Source organism: Orbicella franksi, chromosome 6 (genome assembly GCF_964199315.1).
Source record: "Orbicella franksi chromosome 6, jaOrbFran1.1, whole genome shotgun sequence".
NCBI classification, from domain to species: domain Eukaryota; kingdom Metazoa; phylum Cnidaria; class Anthozoa; order Scleractinia; family Merulinidae; genus Orbicella; species Orbicella franksi.
Genome location: NC_138150.1, coordinates 17,113,882 through 17,134,915, shown reverse-complemented (window position 1 = coordinate 17,134,915; position 21,034 = coordinate 17,113,882). Strand labels below are relative to the sequence as shown.

The 21,034-nt window shown below is 39.8% G+C and overlaps 3 protein-coding genes across 6 annotated transcripts; all 3 read right to left on the bottom strand.

The window, feature by feature from the left end:
- Positions 1–3: 3 nt before the first annotated feature.
- LOC145491020 (uncharacterized) lies at positions 4–6,221 on the bottom strand. Of its 2 annotated transcripts, none has more exons than XM_081470152.1 (2): positions 5,941–6,221; positions 4–2,647 (listed from the first exon to the last, which is right to left on the bottom strand). In XM_081470152.1, the coding sequence occupies exon 2, from the start codon at positions 2,644–2,646 to the stop codon at positions 1,255–1,257; it is 1,392 nt and encodes a 463-aa protein (XP_081326278.1). In that variant the 5' UTR covers position 2,647; positions 5,941–6,221; the 3' UTR covers positions 4–1,254. The 2 variants fall into 2 exon arrangements, with proteins under 2 accessions (XP_081326278.1, XP_081326279.1); XM_081470153.1 differs by lacking the exon at positions 5,941–6,221 and adding an exon at positions 4,436–4,439.
- Positions 6,222–6,668: 447 nt separating this feature from the next.
- Positions 6,669–10,780, bottom strand: LOC145490917 (uncharacterized). The gene is made up of 2 exons (XM_081470032.1): positions 10,350–10,780; positions 6,669–9,431 (listed from the first exon to the last, which is right to left on the bottom strand). Exons 1-2 carry the CDS (start codon positions 10,380–10,382, stop codon positions 8,727–8,729), a joined length of 738 nt encoding a protein of 245 aa, XP_081326158.1. The 5' UTR covers positions 10,383–10,780; the 3' UTR covers positions 6,669–8,726.
- Positions 10,781–12,598: 1,818 nt separating this feature from the next.
- On the bottom strand, positions 12,599–21,014 carry LOC145490986 (uncharacterized). 3 transcript variants are annotated; one of them, XM_081470113.1, is made up of 3 exons: positions 19,575–21,014; positions 15,732–16,449; positions 12,599–15,004 (listed from the first exon to the last, which is right to left on the bottom strand). In XM_081470113.1, exons 2-3 carry the CDS (start codon positions 16,435–16,437, stop codon positions 13,236–13,238), a joined length of 2,475 nt encoding a protein of 824 aa, XP_081326239.1. In that variant the 5' UTR covers positions 16,438–16,449; positions 19,575–21,014; the 3' UTR covers positions 12,599–13,235. The 3 variants fall into 3 exon arrangements, with proteins under 3 accessions (XP_081326239.1, XP_081326241.1, XP_081326238.1); XM_081470115.1 differs by having other exon boundaries at positions 15,732–16,446; XM_081470112.1 differs by lacking the exon at positions 19,575–21,014 and adding an exon at positions 17,468–18,412 and having other exon boundaries at positions 15,732–17,427.
- Between the last annotated feature and the right edge of the window lie 20 nt (positions 21,015–21,034).

Here is a 21,034-nt window from a genome sequence, read left to right as displayed (position 1 = left end):
CAATAACTGCAAGATGTTTGGCAAGGATGGTGAGAGAGGTTGGGAAGCGGATGAGGAGATCATAAAATGGTCACCGAGACACTAGTCATGTAGTCTCACAGCTGACAGTAAGGTTGTAAACTAGATGGAGGAATGGTATCTTGTATTGCTTCACAGTAGTACTGTGGTCTACCTTTTTTAAACATTTCTAAACCCCCTATAGAAGGATATTTGGTTTGACCTCCCACCCCTCTGAATATAATTTTGTTTGTTTTTGTTGTTGTTAAAAAACGATTTGGCAGATTATCAATACAAAACAAGTTCATTTTGGCATAGAACGATTTAAAGATGTAAACAAATTACAGTCTCCACTGCCAATTTAGCATTGATAAATGCTAAATACTTGGGCATGTTCACAACCTTACACTGACATTATGGGGTATTATGACACAAATCAATAATATATAGTTTAGCCAGACCTAAAAGCGGAGCTCCAGATTGCAATAAGTTAGCCATGGAGGAAAAAGAGTATTTGTTTTTCTTGGATCAGAAAGTCAACAAATGATCAATTGTGAGCATTTAATTGTTCAGCGTGTGGTTTCACTATTTTCTCCATTGATCATTTGAGTTTGGTAGACAGTAATGTGAAATTTTGCTCCAAAAGGGGAACAAAGTTGGTAATGTTTTATCAAGTTATCAACACATCTTGCATGAATAAGATGATGATAAATCAAGATGAACCTTTAATTTAATTCACATACTATGGACACAAAAGACCGTATTGCAATCGGCTCATATAGCAGGATACCATAGCATCAAATTAATTTGTTAAAACAACCTGGGCTTGAGCATTATTTAAGTGCTTAATGTAACTAAAATGGTAGTCCAATAACCCCCATTATTTACTGTGGAATTGTAATAAGCATGTTCAAACACAAGGTTTTGAAAAAATATTTGAAAAAAATTCTCTGTGACAGCCCTTTGATTATTTGTTTGTCACCCTGGGTATATCACCTTGTCATGGTGTTGAAGCTTGTGTATGTTCACAATGCAGATCCAAAGAGTGATACTGGCTGCCAAATAATACTCAAGGGGAATGGTCAACCCCCTCCCCCCCCCTGTTCCATTAGGCTGCAGGGTCTTGGCATGAGAAAAAGATGCCTCTAGAAACACATGAATTGTGTCACAATAGCCGACTTGCATTGCAAATCAACTTCAAAGTCACTTCTCCTCCAATGTACATTATCTATTGAGTTGAGTAATAATCCTGTACTTTCAAAGTACAGCTTTAACAACAATAGTTACTGTACTACTTTCATCTGTAGAATGACCCTCTTTAACATGAACCTTTTTGTGTAGATTCAGAGCAGAAATTCGTTTATAGCTATTTCCACAAACAGTGCACTCGTATGGTCTCTCCAAACTGTGAACCACTCCATGTTTCTTCAACTCTGTAACACTGGCAAATTGTTTATCGCACTGAAGGCATTTGTGAGGATTCTTTCCTGTATGTGTGAAGACATGCCTCATCAGGTTTGTCGCTACTCGAAATTTCTTCTCACAATAGGGACAATAGTAGGGGTACTCTCCATTGTGTATTCTTATGTGCTGATTAAGAGTTGTTGATCCTGCAAAGCGTGCATCGCATTGAGGGCAGTGGTAAGGTTTTTCACCAGTATGTACACGTAGATGTCTTGTAAGACATGACTTCTTTGCAAACTTCTTATGGCACTGTGTACATTCAAATGGCTTGACACCTGTGTGTAATATCTCATGTTGTTCTCGTTGTGACTTATATCTAAACTTCATATCGCAAAAGGCACATTTTAAAGGCTTCTCTGTAGATGTATAATTACGTCTGACTGATTTCTTTGGACTGTGAATCAGTGCAAGATGTCTGTTCAAGTCACGCTTACAAGTAAATCTTTTTTCACATTCGGAACATTGATAAGGCCTCTCTCCTGTATGTATCACAACGTGCCTTTTCAGAGATGCAGCTGTTCTAAATTTCTTCCCACAATTATTGTAGGGGCAATTGTAGGGATAGACTCCAGAATGTATTCTCATGTGCTGTGTAAGGCTTGTTTTACCTGTAAAATTTGCATCGCATTGAAGACAGCGGTAAGGTTTCTCACCAGTATGGATTCGTACATGGTTTTTTAGAGTGAATAACATGGAAAATGTCTTCTCGCACTGAGTGCATTTAAATGGCTTGTCACCTGTATGAACTCTCTCGTGTATGTCTCGTTGTGATGTATATCGAAATCTCATATCACAATAAGAGCATTCAAGAGGCTTCTCTGCATTGTAGTTATTTTCATGCACTTCTCTTGCTGTTCCAGTATACAATTTCTCACTGCAATGAGGGCATGTGTAACATCTTGCACCTGTGTGACTTTTTTCATGGCTTTCACAGTTGGTTTCATCTGATGGTGTGAAAATTTTGCTGCATTGAGGACATTTTATGGGTTTCAGGCCAGAGTGGGTGCTTTCTTGGACTTCAAGCTCTTGAGATGTTGTGCAACTCACTTTGCATTGGGTAGACTTGGACGGTTCTTCAGCAGCATGTATCCCCATATGGTGTGCAAGTTTGGAAGACTCAGCATAGCTCCTGTTGCACTTTGAACAGCCGTACATTTCTTTAGGCATTGGCTGACTCATTTCCATTCTGTTCAAGTAAACATAATAACATAAGAAGATCAGGTTAACACAACACTTAAAAGAAGATATAAGATTTCTACCATCACTTTCACCACAAAATAATAGACTTGCCCACAGACACACTGGGAATGCCGAGCCTGAGAAGAGAAAAATGTCTGCAACACACTAAAAGCCCAAGTGTGAAAAAAGTTAGGAATTATGGTGCATGCTCAACTTGTTTTGCTTGCAAGAAACCACATTATGTGACGTCATTCTTGCACAAATTTTTTCTGGTTGTCATATTTCAGTGGGAGGAACTATTAATTAAACTTATTTTCTTTCAACCAAATATGTCACTGAAGACTTTTCATTTGAGGAACATTATACTACAGTTACTACATATGCATCAAATCAAAGAAAACTTGACGACTCAAGATAAAATTTATTTTAAGTCATCAAGTTTTAATACAGATAATAACGTAGATAAGCATATCAGAGTTTACTGCTCAGATGATGAGCAGAAAGCATATCCTTGTTTCATTTTGTGATTTTCATGAAGTAGAAATGGTAATAGAGGATTTTCTAACACTTGCTGTGATGCTTCAGACGAGCAAGCATAATTTGACTTGCCAGCCAACCAGAAATTCAGTGTTTCACGTTGTCAGCATGGCCACCTCTCTACAAAGGCCCCTTTCCTCTGTCCCCAATGTGGCCATTGAAGAGAGGTTCTACTGTATTGACCATGGTCAAATGAAGGCCAAGTGAAAATTGACTCGACCATAATTTTTTTGTGATCACATGTTTACCTGCCTTGTTTCATGATGAACATGCAATTTGAATTTCATGCTTCTGATTGGCTAAATTGCACTGAAGGAAATTGTTTTGGCAAATTTGGCTTGTTACAGGTGATAATATCCAGGCGTGCCCAATCAATAAAAATCGATCATCAGAAGGCAATCGATATAATCAATATAATCGATTGCCTCAATAAATCGATGAAAATCAATACTCAAAATTCAAATCTTCATAATTGCTATCAATTGCTATCAATTACTTTATCGATTGTCATTGATTGTAATTGCCAAGTCTTGAATGAAGTTCGAGAACAAATGTTAAGATGACACCCTCCATTGTATTTTACCTTGATGACAGAAAGGAAAGGAAACTGATTATCATAATGCACACTTCAATGCTATCTGCCGCAAACATGTGTTGGACGTAGGCAATGACATGTATTAGTAGTTGTGTTAAGTATTAACATTTGAAGGGGTGCATGGAAAAAGACCCTAAGTGACATCTGATAGACTGCAAGATTCTCCAAGCAAATTGCTTTTCACTTCCTTGTACAGTAAAAGAGAATTTGACATGAGATCAAGAGTCACTTAGGGTTTTTTTCCATTCACCCCTTCATTTGTATTTTTGTGAGACCCCTGCCTTACTGGCTGCTATTTAACGAGCTGATGAAGCTTGTCATTATTTGTTAATCGTAATGCAATTTCGTGACTGTTGTATACAGGTAAAAGATAACGGAATTTTGGATTCAGGAAGTCTTAAGGGTGACCGCATCCGTTATAAACAGGTGACCGCTATGTGCAGGTCAACTTAACAGTAAATACAAGGGATGATTTTTGGGAAGTTGCACAGCGACCGTTATACACAGGGTGACCACTATATACAGGGCCATTATATACAGGTTTGACTGTACTTGGTATAATCTGTGCCATCTGCACTTGTGTTTTACTCTGTAAATGCGAATTAAAATTCACAATATTTCTGTGTTTTTTTCGCAGGAAAAATGGTAGTAAATTGCACATACTTAACTTGCGTTTTTTGGCGCGTATTATATTTCACTGTGTGTGAAGGGTTGGTTGATTGATGGAAGATACTGCTGCTGTTATTGTCTGTTCTTCATGGCTTTTCTTCTAGTGAAGCTTTTTACATCAGGGACACTCTCAGCTATCACCTCATAAGCCACTTTGTTGTTCTTACCCCATCTTAATGTCAACTGAGATCAACTACAGAATAGAGGTATGACAACATGGAATCTATTTTTTAAATACCGTCAAACCTCTCCATACGGACACCTCTCTAATACAGACAGTTTCCTATGTAACAACAAAATTCTCATACATTTCCTCTAAAAAGACCTCTATAATACAGACCCTATCTAAAACGGACAACAGACACTAAATTTTGGCCCTAGGGAGCAAATTCATACAAATTTAACCTCTATTACGGACACTTTGGGGACCAGGTGTCGATAATTTGGGGTATGTACCATTTCCTGACGGTGGTTACACAAAGATCGACACTTTATCATTCAGCGATACCAATACCAGAACATGTCAAAATGTTAGTTTTCAAAACTTACATCGACAAATGCAAATACAATACAGTGTAATCGAAAATACTGTGGCAATAGCCAATTCAATATTCTGCATACAGTGCAATTCTATACAACCTTATAATATAGATAGGACCCTGCACGTGCTCTGATTGGTCAAAAACCCATGTTTTATCAGAGTATAAAACATAGAAAAAGCCTGTTTTATTGTTTTTCGCTACATTATCTCTATATCATAAAGCAAATGAAGAAGCCTAAGCTGTGTATTACACTGTGATAAAACACTCCAGACATTGAGAACACTCGAGAAATGTAGAAAGCACTCGCCTGCAGCTCATGTTTTCTACATTTCCCTTGAGTTCTCAAATGCCCGTCATGCTTTATCACAGTGTAATACACAGTTTAGGCTTCTTTATTTGTTAAGTAACAATTTAAAACAGTTCGAAATGAAAGGCGTTAGGTGTAATTAAGATTTTCATTACTAAACACTCTAAACTGACAGTGGAGACTTAAAAGTGACGTCATCATAGTGATCTCTCCAATACGGACACCTCTCTAACACGCACACTTCGCTCTGTCCCTTCGGTGTCCGTATTAGAGAGGTTAACTGTACATGGTTGATTGTCTTCAATGTCGAAACCTTTCCCTGGCAAGTGACTGGTGTAAGTCCACATTTAAATGGTATGTCTACAGTACACAATTTCACAGCTCCACTACCCCACTTGAATTTTTGACTCTGGTAAGGAAGTTTATCACCAGAAAATGGAAAAGATTCTAAAAACTAACCGGCCAAAACCGAAGATTGGGAGCGATTTTAGCACTTATTCGTAAAATATATCTCACGCATACATCTCAAAGCTTCTAAGAACGAAGCATATAAAAACAAAAGGAACCATTCAAGTTCAGTGAGATGCAAATGAGTGGCCCGGTATTCTACAATCTAATCACAAAAATTATTGCTAAATAAAAATACTCACCTTGGCTTGCAAATTAAGCAACATTACTTCAAAATAAAGTCCAATTAAGTCGTCCACATGGCCCTCCCCGGTTTATATCAATCCCACAACTCCAAGCGCACAGCGAACTGCTCCTTTCGGTATGTCGTGTATGTATCCACAAATTTACTCCGGCTACGAATGTCTCTGTCGGAGGACCCCTTATGCCCGAAAAGAGTAAAGCCTAAAGGGCCAAAATCTCACCACCACCATCCCCATCGCTATTTCAGTAGAAAAGGCCTACCTGCAAATCGTCCTACTTTCTCGTGTCATAAAAAAGCCCCATTAGGGGGGTCTGAGTATCCTGTATCCTGTTCATGTTTGGCCTAAATATAAGCTTACTGTATTAACAATTTTCCTTCTCGACATCCAGGGGCACATGTCCTAAATATCTCATATCCCATTAATCCTCACCCTGGGTATCAGAGGTTTTTATCTTGCATGTGGCAGAAGAAAAATCTCTGGCACCTGGGGTAATTAATAAATAAAAAATTATTTTGTATCCCATTATTATTTTTTTTTTTTACCCAAATATCGCACTCCAAAATCTTCTTATAATACCAGTGCCTCAATAAAGGGCCAGCTGCCTAGATCTATTACTGTGAAATTAATGGGAGCCAATTGAAACAGATGTGTGAAATAGAGGCAAATTCTTTTGATAATGCAATACATTTTTCAGGTGGTTTGAAATCACAGACGGGTGTGGGGGGCAGGGGGGGGGGAGGGACGGAGGGGAGAACTACTCAACAAACAGGTAGGATCCACTCCAACTTCCAAATCCATATAAATGCTTCAAAAGAACAGTAACCCTTTCAAAATCCTTCAACAGAAAATTGTACTCTTTTCACAAAGCTACGCAGTAGACACATTACTAGACTGCAAGTAGCCTCTTTCTTTTCCTTGAAAGTTACGAGAATTCCTGTCTTGCCCAATTCTGACGATCCCCCCATTTTTTATTTCCTTTCCCTAAATTGTATAATTTAACTTCTCTAAATTTGTCACTCACAGGATTTCTGCATGCAGGGACAAACATCGACTGCTCATGTTCTAATGTAACACCCTCCATCCCTTTCCTACAAACTTGGACGGCATAGCCCCATGATGACCAGTTATTTTGAAAGGTCTTTAAAATACCCTAAGTAGCAGTTTTCTCTCCCTTATTTATACTTCACTGTGTTTGTGAAATCTCTACCCCTTTATGCACCTCCAGCTTGAAGAAGCGATCCCTTTTTTTGTGTAAGGCCTCCCTTTAGTTAAAATCGAAAGGAAAGGGGAAAACTAGAAGCACCACTGGAGGGGTGCACTTTTTGCTTCTAGTGTCCCCTTCTCCCTCTGCTTTGAACACCTGCCACGCAGGAACCTACCGGCGCTTTATGAGCTACACTTTCTGCCGGTTTCTTTGCGTATTGATTATAAGATTTTACTTTTGACTTTTAAATGTATTTATAAAGGCAAAGGTAAAGGTAAACTTTATTTAGCTAGGGTGGCCCATTCAGTGATGAGGCTGATATCCAGAGGGGCCCTGGACTAAAAATATGATAATTAAAAATACAAGACATCATGATAATTCAAAAATACAAGATAAAATTTAAAAAATACAACATATAAATCTAAAAATACAAGTAATAATTAAAAGTATAGAGTATAAATGAGCATGCAATAATTTATAAAAATCTAGTTTCTATATAATGGCCTTATGGCCTTGCACCAACTCATCTTAGTGATCTCATTAGTATAAAATCGAATTCATCATATAATCTTAGGTCTACTGGTAAGCTCTTATTGGACCATCCCAAGGGAAAGATGCTTCCAACATTGGGGGCCAGATCATTTTCAGTAGCAGCTCCGAAAGTCTGGGATGGCCTACCTGAAGAGCTTTGTCAAACAACATCACTTGACAGTTTTAAATCTCGACTTAAGACTTATCTTTTTAAGAAGTATTTTTATAATTTATAATTTTATTTTATTTTTATGGTGATTGTTAAGCGCTATTGATCAGAATATGTAAATATGCACTATATAAATTGGTAAATTATTATTATTATTATTATTATTATTATTATTATTATAATTATTTTAATAGTAAAATAAAGAATCTCCCATTTCATGACATGGTGTGAGTGGAGGAGTATTTTGTGGTGGAAAGGCCAAAGTAACACAATCTTTTGGACCATACTTCTATACTTCCTTTACATCTTTCTGTACACACACATGAAGACAGAGAGTAAAATTTAAAGATTAATCAAAAACAACAGAAAAAAGATCCATTAATTAACTGATAATGAAGCTGCAAACTACAACTCCTCAGTGGGAACATTTTATTGAACAGTAAACATCACTTGCTAAGCCAGTAAAATAAGCTTACTTTTCAACACCATAAACAGAGAAATCTTTAATAATAAATATTGAACTCAGAAGCACCAACTGTCAACTCAACAAAACATGCTAACGAAGCTGTTGAGAGTGTTATTGAAAAGCGAAATATGGATACAGTGAAAAACTATCAGATGAAAAAAACTATCTGATAAATAAGAATTAAGAGCACAATATTGAATGAAGAACACTCCAGACAAGAGACACTGAATGGAAAACTACCGCATTAAGATAGACATAATAGAATGCAAGTTTACTTAAAAGTTCCCAAAATTGATCAATACGTCAATGCCACAGAATCTGAATGGCATCATAAGCAGAAGAGCTTAAACATTCTTGAAGTACACCTTGCATTATTAATTTCAGAACAACATCCAATCAAGTGATATCCTGCTTTAAAGTACAGCAACAACTACAACATTTGTGTCACTTTCTTTTACAAGCTGATCCTCCTTACAATGCTTCCATTTGTTATGTGTGGTCAGACTCGATTTTCTTTTGTAGCTACTTCCACACTCAGTGCATTTGTATGGCTTGTCAGTGCTGTGAACAACTGTATGTCTGCGGAAACCTGTCTGATCAGAAAACTGTTTGTCACACTGAGAGCAGCTGTATGGCTTTTTGCCTGTGTGCACTCTGACATGCCTATTAAGATTAAAGCGACTGGCAAAGTGTTTGTTGCAGAAGTCACACACATGACGTGTAAAGCCATTATGTATTCTTACTGTGTGTGCATGACGTGATGATGGATGTCTAAATACTTGATCACAATGATGACAGGGGTACTCAAGCAGACCAGTATGTATCGTCTCATGCAGTTTCAAATTTGATGTCTTTGAGAAAGTTTTGTCGCAATAAGAACACTTGTAAGGTTTGACACCAGTGTGAACCCTCTTGTGCTCATCCAGATGAGATGCATCTCTAAACCTCATATCACAGTGTGCACACTTGAAATGCTTCTTGGCAGTGTGATTCTTAACGTGTTTCCTCCATACCCACTTGGATTCAAATTCTTTTTTGCACAATGGACAAATATATGGTCTGTCAATGCCATCATGTATTTCCCGGTGCACTTTAAGATCTTGCATCTGTTGGAAACACTGATTGCAAAAGGAACATTTATAAGGACTTGACTCCCCTTCATGTGTCAAAATATGCCTTTTCCAAGCTTCTGTTATTCTAAAAGTCTTATCGCAAAAAGGACAACTATGCAATTCACCATGTACTTTCTGGTGCATAGTAAAACGTGATCATGTTCAAAAACTGAGCTGAAAATCGGACAGTTAAATGGCATAACAACAGTGTGTGATCTCTTGCGCTCTTGACAAGTTATCTCTGTATTGAATGTCTTATTATAATGGCGTTTGTGGGGTTTCTCTTTGGCATGAGTTTTGTTGTGATCTGCCAGAGATGATAGATCATCAAAACTGTGGTTGCAAACAATACAGAGACAAGTTGGTGAGGTGAGCAACTCACTCATCCCCAAGTTACTGAAAGAAATCAAATAATACATGTATGCTTATACATGGGGCACAGGGACAAAGAGAAATAATTCTTAATCGATTGACGATTTCCAGTGTCATTTCAGCGTATTCCAATTGTCATTTCAACGTAATAATAAAAGCCGACAATAGGCTTCGATCTGTGAAAACATTCTACACCCAAACTGAGCCGAGCAATCACATTAATGGAATTAAAGGAAGATAACTAACTAACAAAATATTCGTTCATATCAATCATGTCCAGCAGTTTATGTTCTATTTAAAACGTCTTCTATGTATAGAGGCAAATGGGGCTGTCCTGAGCTGAAACTCTTACAAAACTGACAGTACTCCATGAGTCCAGACTTTCCAGAGGGATTAAATCCCTCTGGAAAGTCTGGACTCATGGAGTACTGTCAGTTTTGTAAGAGTTTCAGCTCAGGACAGCCCCATTTGCCTCTATACATAGAAGACGTTTTAAATAGAACATAAACCAAAAAGTCATTAAAGTAATTAAAAAACAAAAGTACTAATTACCTCTTCCGTCAAAATGTTCAAAATATGGCCCATAAGTCACGACACAGTTACCTCGAGAAGGCTGCCGTTTGACAACTATGTTGTGTATGCATAAGCAAATTGTCTCCATCAAAGGGTGGATATGATTCTTCCCAGGGGAGTTAAGGAGCAACGTTTTATACTCCTGCAAGTCGTTTCATGCTCTGGGAACACTGTCAGGTGATGAGTTATACATGGCCTATGGCTTCTTCAAACCATTGGATTGGAAAGGACCTTATATCCAGGACATAGCAAACATGCGTAACTCTTAGCTTCTTTTGGGTAGGTGGAACGCCCCTTTAAAGAAAGTGCGCCACTGGCTGTGTATTCCCCGTTCTTAAAATTAGCCTGCATAGCAATAGTTCCCGTGCAATTTCAGTGATGTTATTTCTGTTTTATGCGTTTTTTTTCTTTTTCTTCCATACAAAATACTATCAGTTACTATTTACTTTCTTTACGTTATATTTACATATCTATGTATTAGCTAGGAATTGGAGGAATAAAATAATAAAATAATAATAAAATAATAAAAGTTCCCGTTTGAAGAGTTTCTTTCGCATTCTGGCGCATCGCGCGAGCGCCGGATATAGACGTAACATGGGGTGGGGTTCCCTTGCTCGCCCCCCCACCCCCTGCTTCGTCGATATTTTTTGCTCTCGCTCCAATTTGCCTGCAGTCAGAATGCGGAAAAAGGTAGTCGTGTGGGAACGTTTCACTACGCAGGCTACCTTAAAGAGTAATAACAAATGTATATCTGGTGAAAACCGCATAAAAGAAGCCGCGCTTTTCTGACAGACTGAAATGGTTGTCACTTGTAATGATAAAAGACGAGCAGTGAAAACTGAGATTAACATACTCTTTGAAAGCCTGAGGTTCATTCTGCTGTGCGGGCTCATTCCGCTGTGGATAAGATTGCGCTACTTGTCCTTACTGATTTAGATGAATAACGGTCTCACACACTATACTTCCTTGCATACCATACTTTCTTTCCCACAGGCGAAACCCGTCACATCACTTCACACATAACCTGTAACAACAAAACTTTAAGCTACATGATACAATGTAACAGCTGCCATTTACAATACATAGGTGAAACTAAACGACGTCTCAAAGACAGATTCAACGAACATAGACGCTCTGTCGACAAAACTAACATTAAATCCAAACCCACCGCTGTTGCCAAATATTTTCTTGCTCATCCTAATCCCTGCTACACTGACGTGCAACTAATCTCATTTTAACTTGTCCACTCCTCGCGTGATTCCTTAAAAAAAGCCTGAGAGTCCTTTTTGATATATTTAACAGGAACACCAGAGTCCCGTGGTTTGATCGAACGGAAGCAATGAATCGTAAAACTTTTAACCTTCGTAGACCGGTTGTATCTTTACTTTATATATTTTGTTTTGTTCATCGACATTTCCTCCACTCCGTTTAGTTTCGAAACATGTGTTACGACATCCACCAAAATATAATATTGTAATTTCATTTTCATAATTTAGTAACATTTAAACCTGAAGAAGCTGGCAAGTCTGGCCAGCCGAAATATCCCTGTAACTACGTTGTGTCAGTCTTGCAGCAGTCTTTGACTTATCATCGTTCAGTTACTTTTCGAGTTTGGCTGATTAGATCTCCTGTGAGATCCAAAGTTCAATCAAGCAGGATCTTCGTTCACGGCTTTGCAGTTTATTTTGTTTCTTATTAGTTCAACGAAAACAATAGACCATTTTACAGATGTCTCAGGTTCAGTGATAACGGTGGATCTTGGGGAGGGACCCGGGGGGCCCGAGCCCCCCCCCCTTATTTTGGGTAAAAAAGAAAATAACGCAGAAGGAAGAAAAACCGGCAGGGCAAGCAACCCCCCCCCTCCCCCCCCCCCCTTTAGCTCAAGGTCTGGATCCGCCACTGAGTGACCTTTTTAAAATAGTTTTCCCAATTACAAATACAAATACAATTGTTATTGTTGTAAATATAAAGACCATTTTAATTACAAACATTGATGATTATGATACACATGCGAATAAATAAAAAAGTTAAAACAAAGAGAACAACTACTCAGCAAGCAAAGCTAAGAAAGAAAAGTCATAAAAGAAAATGCGATACTACTGAGTAAATTAAAGTTAACAAAATGGCTATTCTACTCAAGGCTGTCGAGTTATCTGTTATATTAATACATTAATTATCTTTTCCCACGTTTGAAAATGCGTAAGGAGCTTGTTTTTCTCCCTGGCAACATGGAGCTCGATATTGCATACACGACTTGTTCTAGCTATAACACCTCTTAGTGTAGGTAAGCTATTCAGACATCTCCCGCAGTAGTTACAATATTTACCTAATAAAACATTGTGATTAATTGAATAGTCATTTACAATATCAAATTTTCCAGAGATCAAATCTGACTCATTGATTGTTCCAACATCATTATCCCTTAGCCAGGATAAGACGTTTTTCCAAAAATCGAAAGATGTGCTACAGGAGGAAAGTAAATGCTCGACGGATTCCGTAACCTCTTGACAGTATGTACAGCTTGGTGATTCAACCACACCAATTCGACTGAGTTTCTCATTCGTAAAGACAATTCAAGTTAGGATTTTGCATTGAAATTCTCTGATTTTAAAGTGGTGTGACGTGGAAGACTAACTAACAAACCTTCTACCAATTGCCAGTGATTGCAGTGTTAGGGTATTTCTTTGTTAATTTCTGTTTAGCAGTGGGTGGAATTGTTTTCGGTGGAAAGAGTCGGTAGATCTGCATGTTTACAAGAGGCGTCAAGAAAATTATTGGTACTAAAATTGTCGCTTTCCATCCTTATGTTGGGATATCTGGAGGGACGTACTACTTAGACTAAATCGAAACAGCTCAAATAGTTGTTCACTCAAAAACATGAACACAGTGTTTTCCTATATCAGTAATGAAAACCTGTCCAGCGTTTGACACAGCAACAGCCAAAGGGTGTAGAAGCTGGGCGCGCTGTCCTTTTATCGAGCTTACAAATTTTCCTTCCAGCGTAAACACTTCAACATTGAAACCGTCACAGACTATCAAGTTGTTAAACTTGTCAACAGCGAGTCCAGTAGGGCGGTGCAGCTTACCAGGCCCCGTTGTACCAATGTCATATAGAAATTCCCCTTCAGCGTTAAACACCTTGACGCAGTGAGCCCAACCATAGGCGACGTAGAACATGTCGCGATGACGTAGAGCTAACCACGGAGACTCGTTGCAGCCTGGAGCCCTGAAAGACTGTAGTAATTCTGTACCGTCAGGGGAGAGGACTTTGACCGTTTTGTCATTCCAGTCACACACCAGCACGCGGCCATCAAAAGCAGTGTTTATGTATCCCGCTTTGATCAAGTGGTCGTTGACGAAATTTTTAATGAACTGACCACTTTCATTGAAACAGAACACGTCACCGGAATCACAGATAGTAAGGTCACCAGTGTTATTAAATGTTACTGACATGGGATAATCAAGTTTCTTGCCGTTAAGTCCTTTCTGACCATACTCTCTCAAATAGATTCCATCTGAGCTAAAAAGTTGTATTCTTTTATTAGAAGCGTCAGCAACCGCAATGTTCCCTGTCTTGGCATTTATTGCTATGTCGCAGGGGTGATCAAATTGTCCTTGTTCTTTACCGCGTGATCCAATAGAACCTACAGCATGGTATTGATGATGCGGCTTCACGTGAACACTCCATGGACCACTAGTCAGCGGTTGATCATTAACTTCAATCACCACGTCATGATGCCCGTCACATTCGGGTGTGTAGGTGACGCTGTATTTGCCGTCTCCGTTGTCTGCAATGTTGGTGTCGAGGTCTTGTTCTGAAGGGGTGCGAACTTTTACAACGATCTGATCGATCTCGTTATAACACTGTTGTCCCTCTGAATTCTTTGTTGTGATTGTTAGGCCAGCTTCTCGTCCAGGTTCTGCCTCTTTTAAGCCTTTCCCTTCCGCCACTGATTGCAGAGGATCGGTCGTACTAACAACAACTTCACCCAGAAACGCGCGTCTCACATTCTGGATATCCTCTTCACGCGTCTTGTATTGAACATGCGATGGTTTATAAATGTTCATTTTCTTCGCATTTAGGAGACCTTTACACCTTTCAATGACACCCTGCTGCGCTTCAAGAATTTCAACACTGTTGTTGCCTTCTAAAATTCTTTCGCAATGTTCCACAGACGTTTTCAGTTGCGTGGCAGATATCTGAAAGTGTTCTAACTGCGTTGAGTAATCTCTTTGCTGTTCATTTTTAATAAGATCTAACTTGGTCGCCACGGTGTTCTCGTGCTCCTTTAACACTCGAATAAGCTCTTCAACAGTGGTGAGCACCTTGTTACGAGCGGCAGTAATTTTCTCTCCGTTTTTCCTCAACATTTCTGTTGTTTTCTCCATTTGAATCATATGCTCACCAATCTCTAGTTTCATTTCCTGCACAAGCTTTTCTATTTTTAGTTTTTGTTCTTCGGCGGCTTTCTTGATATCCACCTTGGTGTGATTTGCATGGCGTGTTTGTCCACACGTGTCGCAAATGCAAGCCTTGCAGTTTTGGCAATAGTAATTGAGAGGTTCATTCTCGTGATGTTTCTCTCTACACATGACAGAGATCTCCACCAATTTTTCCAGATTCAAACGTGTACCTAATCGAGCACAACAGGAATGAAAAGGTAAGTGAAACGAGAGTTATTGTTCCCTTACCTAAGTGCTAGAACAAAAAAGTGTCTTCTTCCTATGGTTAAATTAGTAGGGTTCTCGAAAGCTGTACGGTTTTTTTTATCGACAGAAGCCACTGGGTCCCGATTGATCCAAACCCACATACAAATGGGATCGCTTTCTCGTGGTATACCATAGAATTTCCCTCAAGTCGCTTGTATTTTCTCGCTGTACACACGGCCTTTTATAGGCGAGTGTGTAAACCAAGAAAATACAACTGATAAGTAATACAACTGAACGCGATTGATCTAAATAAACTTACAAATATATTAGAGCCGATTTACACGGTAAAACTTAGTCGCATGTGACAAGCTTACGACAGACCTACGACATGACTTAAGACCATTTACACGCGCTTGACATTTTCACTTACAAAATTAAATATGCAAAAGTCTGCACCTGGATTTTCGGAGCGAAAGTTCTAACAAACAGTAAGAAAATATTTTAGCTGTCCTGTGCGTTGAAAAAACGTTCTAAAGAAATGTTTTTCGCTTTAATCCGTTCAGTACTTTTCGAGAAACGTCTTCATGTAAATCAGTCAACAACAAGTTCGTCCGCCATTTTGACACAAGAACACTTCACCTCGTCTCCTACTCAGTAGAAATTTGTCACAAAATACCGTGTAAATCGACCCTTAGTGTCATTAAAACCTACCTTCATCGCTTGATTCCTTTCTGTTGGTCACAGTTGCTGCTGTTAAATCATCCAGTTTTTTCATGACATCTGTCATCTTGGTTCCGATCTCTTTTAGCTCATCTTTAATGTTTTCCTCGTCCTTTTTCCATTCACTGAGAAGTAGCTTGTAGTGATCTTCAGTTTCAGGGTCCATGCACTCAGTTTGCAGACTGTCAATAGCTGCCCTGTACCTAACCCCTCCCAATCTCACCAGAATGTCCCGGATGTCTTGCCAGTACGCGTTGAACGTTGTGTCATCAACCGAAGCTTGTTCGGCATGGGCGTACACGGTGTTTCTCAAGTACTTAATACGAGCAATATCTGCTTCACGAGTCATGTCCGTTGCAGCGGGAAGCGTGTCCCACCCGGTCATTGGAGAAGGCAAGCCGCACACATTTCTTAAGAGAACCATCAAAAGAGTAGTGTCAAAGGTTTTCGAAGACACTGAAGAAGGAATGACTGGAAAGAGCCTGCCCCATTGCGTCGAATTAATAATTTTTCTTGATCGGAGACCTTGTAAAGTGGGTTTATTTGCCGCCAAAACTGCGTGAAGATTTGCTGGTGCGTGAATGGCATCAAGTGTGTCCCTAAGGGCCTGGGTACCAACATCAACCAGGAGACGACACAAGCGTGCATAGTTAGTGGTCTCCTTATTGGATGAAGCTGTTGGTGATGCATTAGCCATGTGGGAGATCTGCTATTGATTAATCATATGTAAAGAAAGAAATAAGCCGTGCATTAATTCTAAGGGCTGTTGATTTATTGCTATACTTCGAATATGAAAAGAGAAAGCTCTTATGTAAAGAAGGCCTTTCTTCAGTTTAAGTGGCCGCACCCTTAGTTTCAAACAACTATTGTAACGTTCTCTAACGGTGTTTTTTGAAATAGGAGGCTTAACTCTAGAAACACGGTTTCCGAAGGGACCATAAAGATCAAAGCCTCGAGATGGCTGTCTCCTCGTTTTCTCTTGTTCAGAGAGAGAGATAGTCCAGTCCCTGAACTCTCCTTTCTTCCCGCCCCATATAGGGGCTGAACCAGGGCGGGCGAAAAGAGAGTCTCTCCTTTCGTCCGCCCGGGTTCAGTCCCTGTATGGGGCGGGAAGAAAGGCGAGTTCAGGGACTGAACTAAGAGAAAGACCGAGCCATAAGCGAGGGTTCTGTTAACTATTTGGTGAAACGAAATGACGTTACATAGTATGATCTTTATGGTATCGTCTCTATCGTCTGAAAAGCACAGCTTCATCATCGACCCTACAGTAATGTTACGATTTAGCGCAGAGTTCAGAGCAGAAAAACGCAATAAGCATGCGCAAGTATTGGGTGTGCGCCAGACTTCAAGTTTGAAAAAATAGCGGGAATTTCGTCGATCGTGTAAACAAAAAAAGTTACGAACTTTATATGCTTTCACAAGTTTCCCGGTAAGAAGCAACATTTTAACGTCACTAATGGAATACTGGTGTATTGTTTTCCTGGAGAATCAATTTCTTTCGGAAGGTTTCCGAACCCTTTAATTCCCCACGGTATACAAGAAATTTCGGTGCGAAGACACATTTTTCCACAAAACCTCTTTACACATGTACATATTGCATCCATACAAGTAACCCAAGAGAGCCTCTGAGTAGGCTGGGGGAGCCTTGTTTTCCTAACAGTGAAATGCCAGAACAATTTATGCTTGCCTAAGTATAAATGAATCAACCGAAAGACATCCTCGCGTACCTTATTAGCAGTCCGCCGTTCTTTCCCTGCAAGTAGGGTTAGGGATGCGCAGAAAGCTGCGCAATACGTTTTCGTCGCGCCTTCGGAGAACTTAAAGTGGGAACGTTGAATCCGAAAACTTTTGAATCCGGAGATTTTGTCGTGTGAACGATTTTCTCTCGAATCCCGATATTTTTTCCGGTAGCAATGACGGTCGCTGGTTGCCTCATGCTGTTACAGTTGTAAGCAATCAATTTTATAATGGGTAATGCCATATTCCTCAGAAAACGAAAATTATTGATGCAAACAATGTTGACGTCCTCCACACTTTATCGGAGGGAACGACGTTGACGCGATCGAAGACCTCGACGGTTTTGGATAAGACCGGTCAGAACAAATGCTTGGTGGGACAACATGATGGCCAACAGTGGAGTGGTCAGCGAGTGGATAGAAAACCCCAGCCTGTCCCACGCAACCCTTAGCCTTCTTTTTTGGTGGCATTTTGTTTGTCGTTGTCGAGCCAACAAACAGCTTGGTGACCATTCCATATGAATGTTCCCGGAGTTGTACGCCGGAATACCATTGTAGTGTAAACGCCTACGAAAAATTGATGAATCCGGAAACATTTACGAATACGGAAAAATCTCCTCTAGTGTAAAGCTAGTCTAAATGAACAGTTTTTGCATTAGATGATTGATTTGAATGTGTCAAAGCAGTAGATTAATAACTAGCCTTTCGTTTTAATAGCAAAATTCAGTGACAGACGTAACTTTCTGTTACTTTACCATGTTTACGCCTGCCGTATTGGTGCCCCTTCGAAGGGCTCCAACATGGCGTCTCTATAAAAGCTCTCCGCGTATGAAAAACCGCACAAATATTGGCGAGGATGTTTATATATCCGTCAGCTATATATCGTATCCAAGATTCTTGACTTAATTAATCAGCCTGAATAGCGGCCCCGGGGGGGGGGGGACTCCCATATAAAAAGGAGGGGGTACTCGTCCACCGCTTTCTTTCGCGGTACCTTTTAGGGTATTGAGCCGAAGAAAATATGACAGGAGATATTTGGCAATCGATTGACTTTTAATTTTGTTTCATTTACACCGGGAATCCACAGCTTATCATTGAAAGAGCACACATTTAGTTAATGAGTTGTTTTAGAATTGGTACCTCATAGGGGTGAAGAACATTTCAAGCCATGCCCACAAAACAGGACCTTGGTACCTCTTAGGAGTTCTTTTAAAAATTTCCGACGAGCACCTCGTCCTTTTTAAATGGGAGTTCCCCCCTGGGAATAGCGCACAGGCAATTCTGTCTACGGTTAGCTATCGATAATGGAATGAGAATACGATATTAGTTACAAGTTTTGCAGTCATTCACCGCACGCCAATCACCCGGTTGGAATGCCTGAGCAGGCGACCATAAAACAGAGTTGTTTGATTCGATTGCATCGCATTGAAGAGGAAAATGATTTTCGCTAGTTTGAGCAGAGAGAATTAGAAAGTAAGTAGCTCTGGCTTTGTCATGACTCCGATGAACTGACATCAATCAGAGTGCTCAGATCTGGCACGCTGTGAAGACAAGAGCCACTACTTGAAGAAGTCAAATATAATTATATTACAATATGGTATAGTTTCCGTATATTAAAAAGATGAACAAACTAAACGTCGAATAGAACTTAACTTGACCGGGTTGACTCGTTACAGGAACTTAACTTGCAAACTACTTCACTTATTCAGGTGTCCAACTTACTAGAACCCGAAACAACAAAAAGAAACTAAGGAAACGGAAGCAGCGAAACGATCGAAACTAAACCAAACCAACCATTACAACCTGAGTGTTATTCAGGCTAACAGGAATGTTACACAGAGTAACCGGAGTGTAGGACTGCAGGTCTACAGTCTCCTTGCACTTCGATCAATCAGCATAGGACTCCTGTCGGAGCTTAAACTACGCTTAGGTTTCGCTATCAATTGTGGTTTTCGTTGAAATCGTTTCGTTTCCGTTGTTTCGGCCGTTCCGTTTCACTCAGTTTTTCATGTAGCACAGGCCGCCCACGAGACATGGATACTGCTTTGTGGATCAGATATATATCACTTATGACTACAAATCAATCGTACAAACAAACCTGTGAATCTCGCGTGAAGTCCGATCCTACGAACTAAAATCCGTGATGAACACCAAGACAGGAACTTGATCGTGGTAGGCGGATATGCCGGCGGAGGGTCGGTTAGCCCCTTATATCGGCAGCCCTGAAGGCTAGGCTGGTACTGAAACCAGGAACGCCGGAATACTAAAACCGGGAACATAAAATTACTAAAACCAGGGACACATAACAAACCCTAACGCCGGATTACTTAAACCCGGAACCTAGAAAATACACGGACTTCCAGGATTATCCCGCCAAAATATAATTATGATAATGTATCTCGGGAGATGGAGGGCGTTTCCACAGGGTGAGTTTTGAGGTAAAGTATATATGAAATAATTCATATTTGAACTGCGGTTGTAGATGAAAGTGAAGAATGATCATCGCAGTAAATTTTCCAATTTAAGCAATTGAAAAGAAGAAGCCTGTAAAAAACCAGGGCTTCAACGGGATTCGAACCCGTGACCTCCGCGATACCGTTGCGATGCTCTACCAACTGAGCTATGAAGCCACACATTGGGAGCGAGGTCAGTTAATTGAGTTGATATCTTCCCGTGAGGAGTGAAATGATGTAAAGTGTATACGAAATAATTCATATTTGAACTGCGGTTGTAGATGAAAGTGAAGAATGATCATCGCAGTAAATTTTCCGATTTAAGCAATTGGAAAGAACAAGCCTGAAAAAAATCAGGGCTTCAACGGGATTCGAACCCGTGACCTCACGGCTGCATAGCTCAGTTGGTAGCGCATGGCACCGCTATAGCGCGGGTCACGGGTTCGAATCCCGTTGAAACCCTGATTATTTTCAGGCTTGTTCTTTCCAATTGCTTAAATTGGAAAATTTACTGTGATGATCATTCTTCACTTTCAGGGTGAGGTTTGTTCTCATATCAATCCGATTAAGGGAATACTGCTGAAACGCTGATTGAAAAATGCTTGGTATGGTCCAGAAAAAAGCTGTATCGAGACAACTTAAAATTTGTTTCAATTTGTGGCTTGTTCACGAGTCTTAGAATCACATTGAGCATCAAAAAACGATTTTGTCTAAAGGGAGTCGAGATATCGCAATTAGCAAAAGTATTAACCGCAGGGGACTTATAAAAAGTCTGAAGACGACAAGGTGGCCCCAAGGAAACAAAAATCGCACACGCGCACGAAAAGAACTGGAAGCAGTAAAGTAAACGTCTGTGGACAGACATGGAGACCAATACAAAATCACTATTTGGCGTTTAATTAGTCAAATTTCAGGCGGGAGTTTTTCAGTCCACAGTTTCTTTTTTGCGGGTTTTATGGAAGTTTCTTTTGGAAACCATCCCCAATTCCAGATCAGAACACATTTGCAGAAACCACATTCATTTTTGACCAAATGGCCTGACTCTGTCCTCAGTCTACTTCAGACCAAAATGGATCAACACCATACTATTTGTCCCGCACAAGGG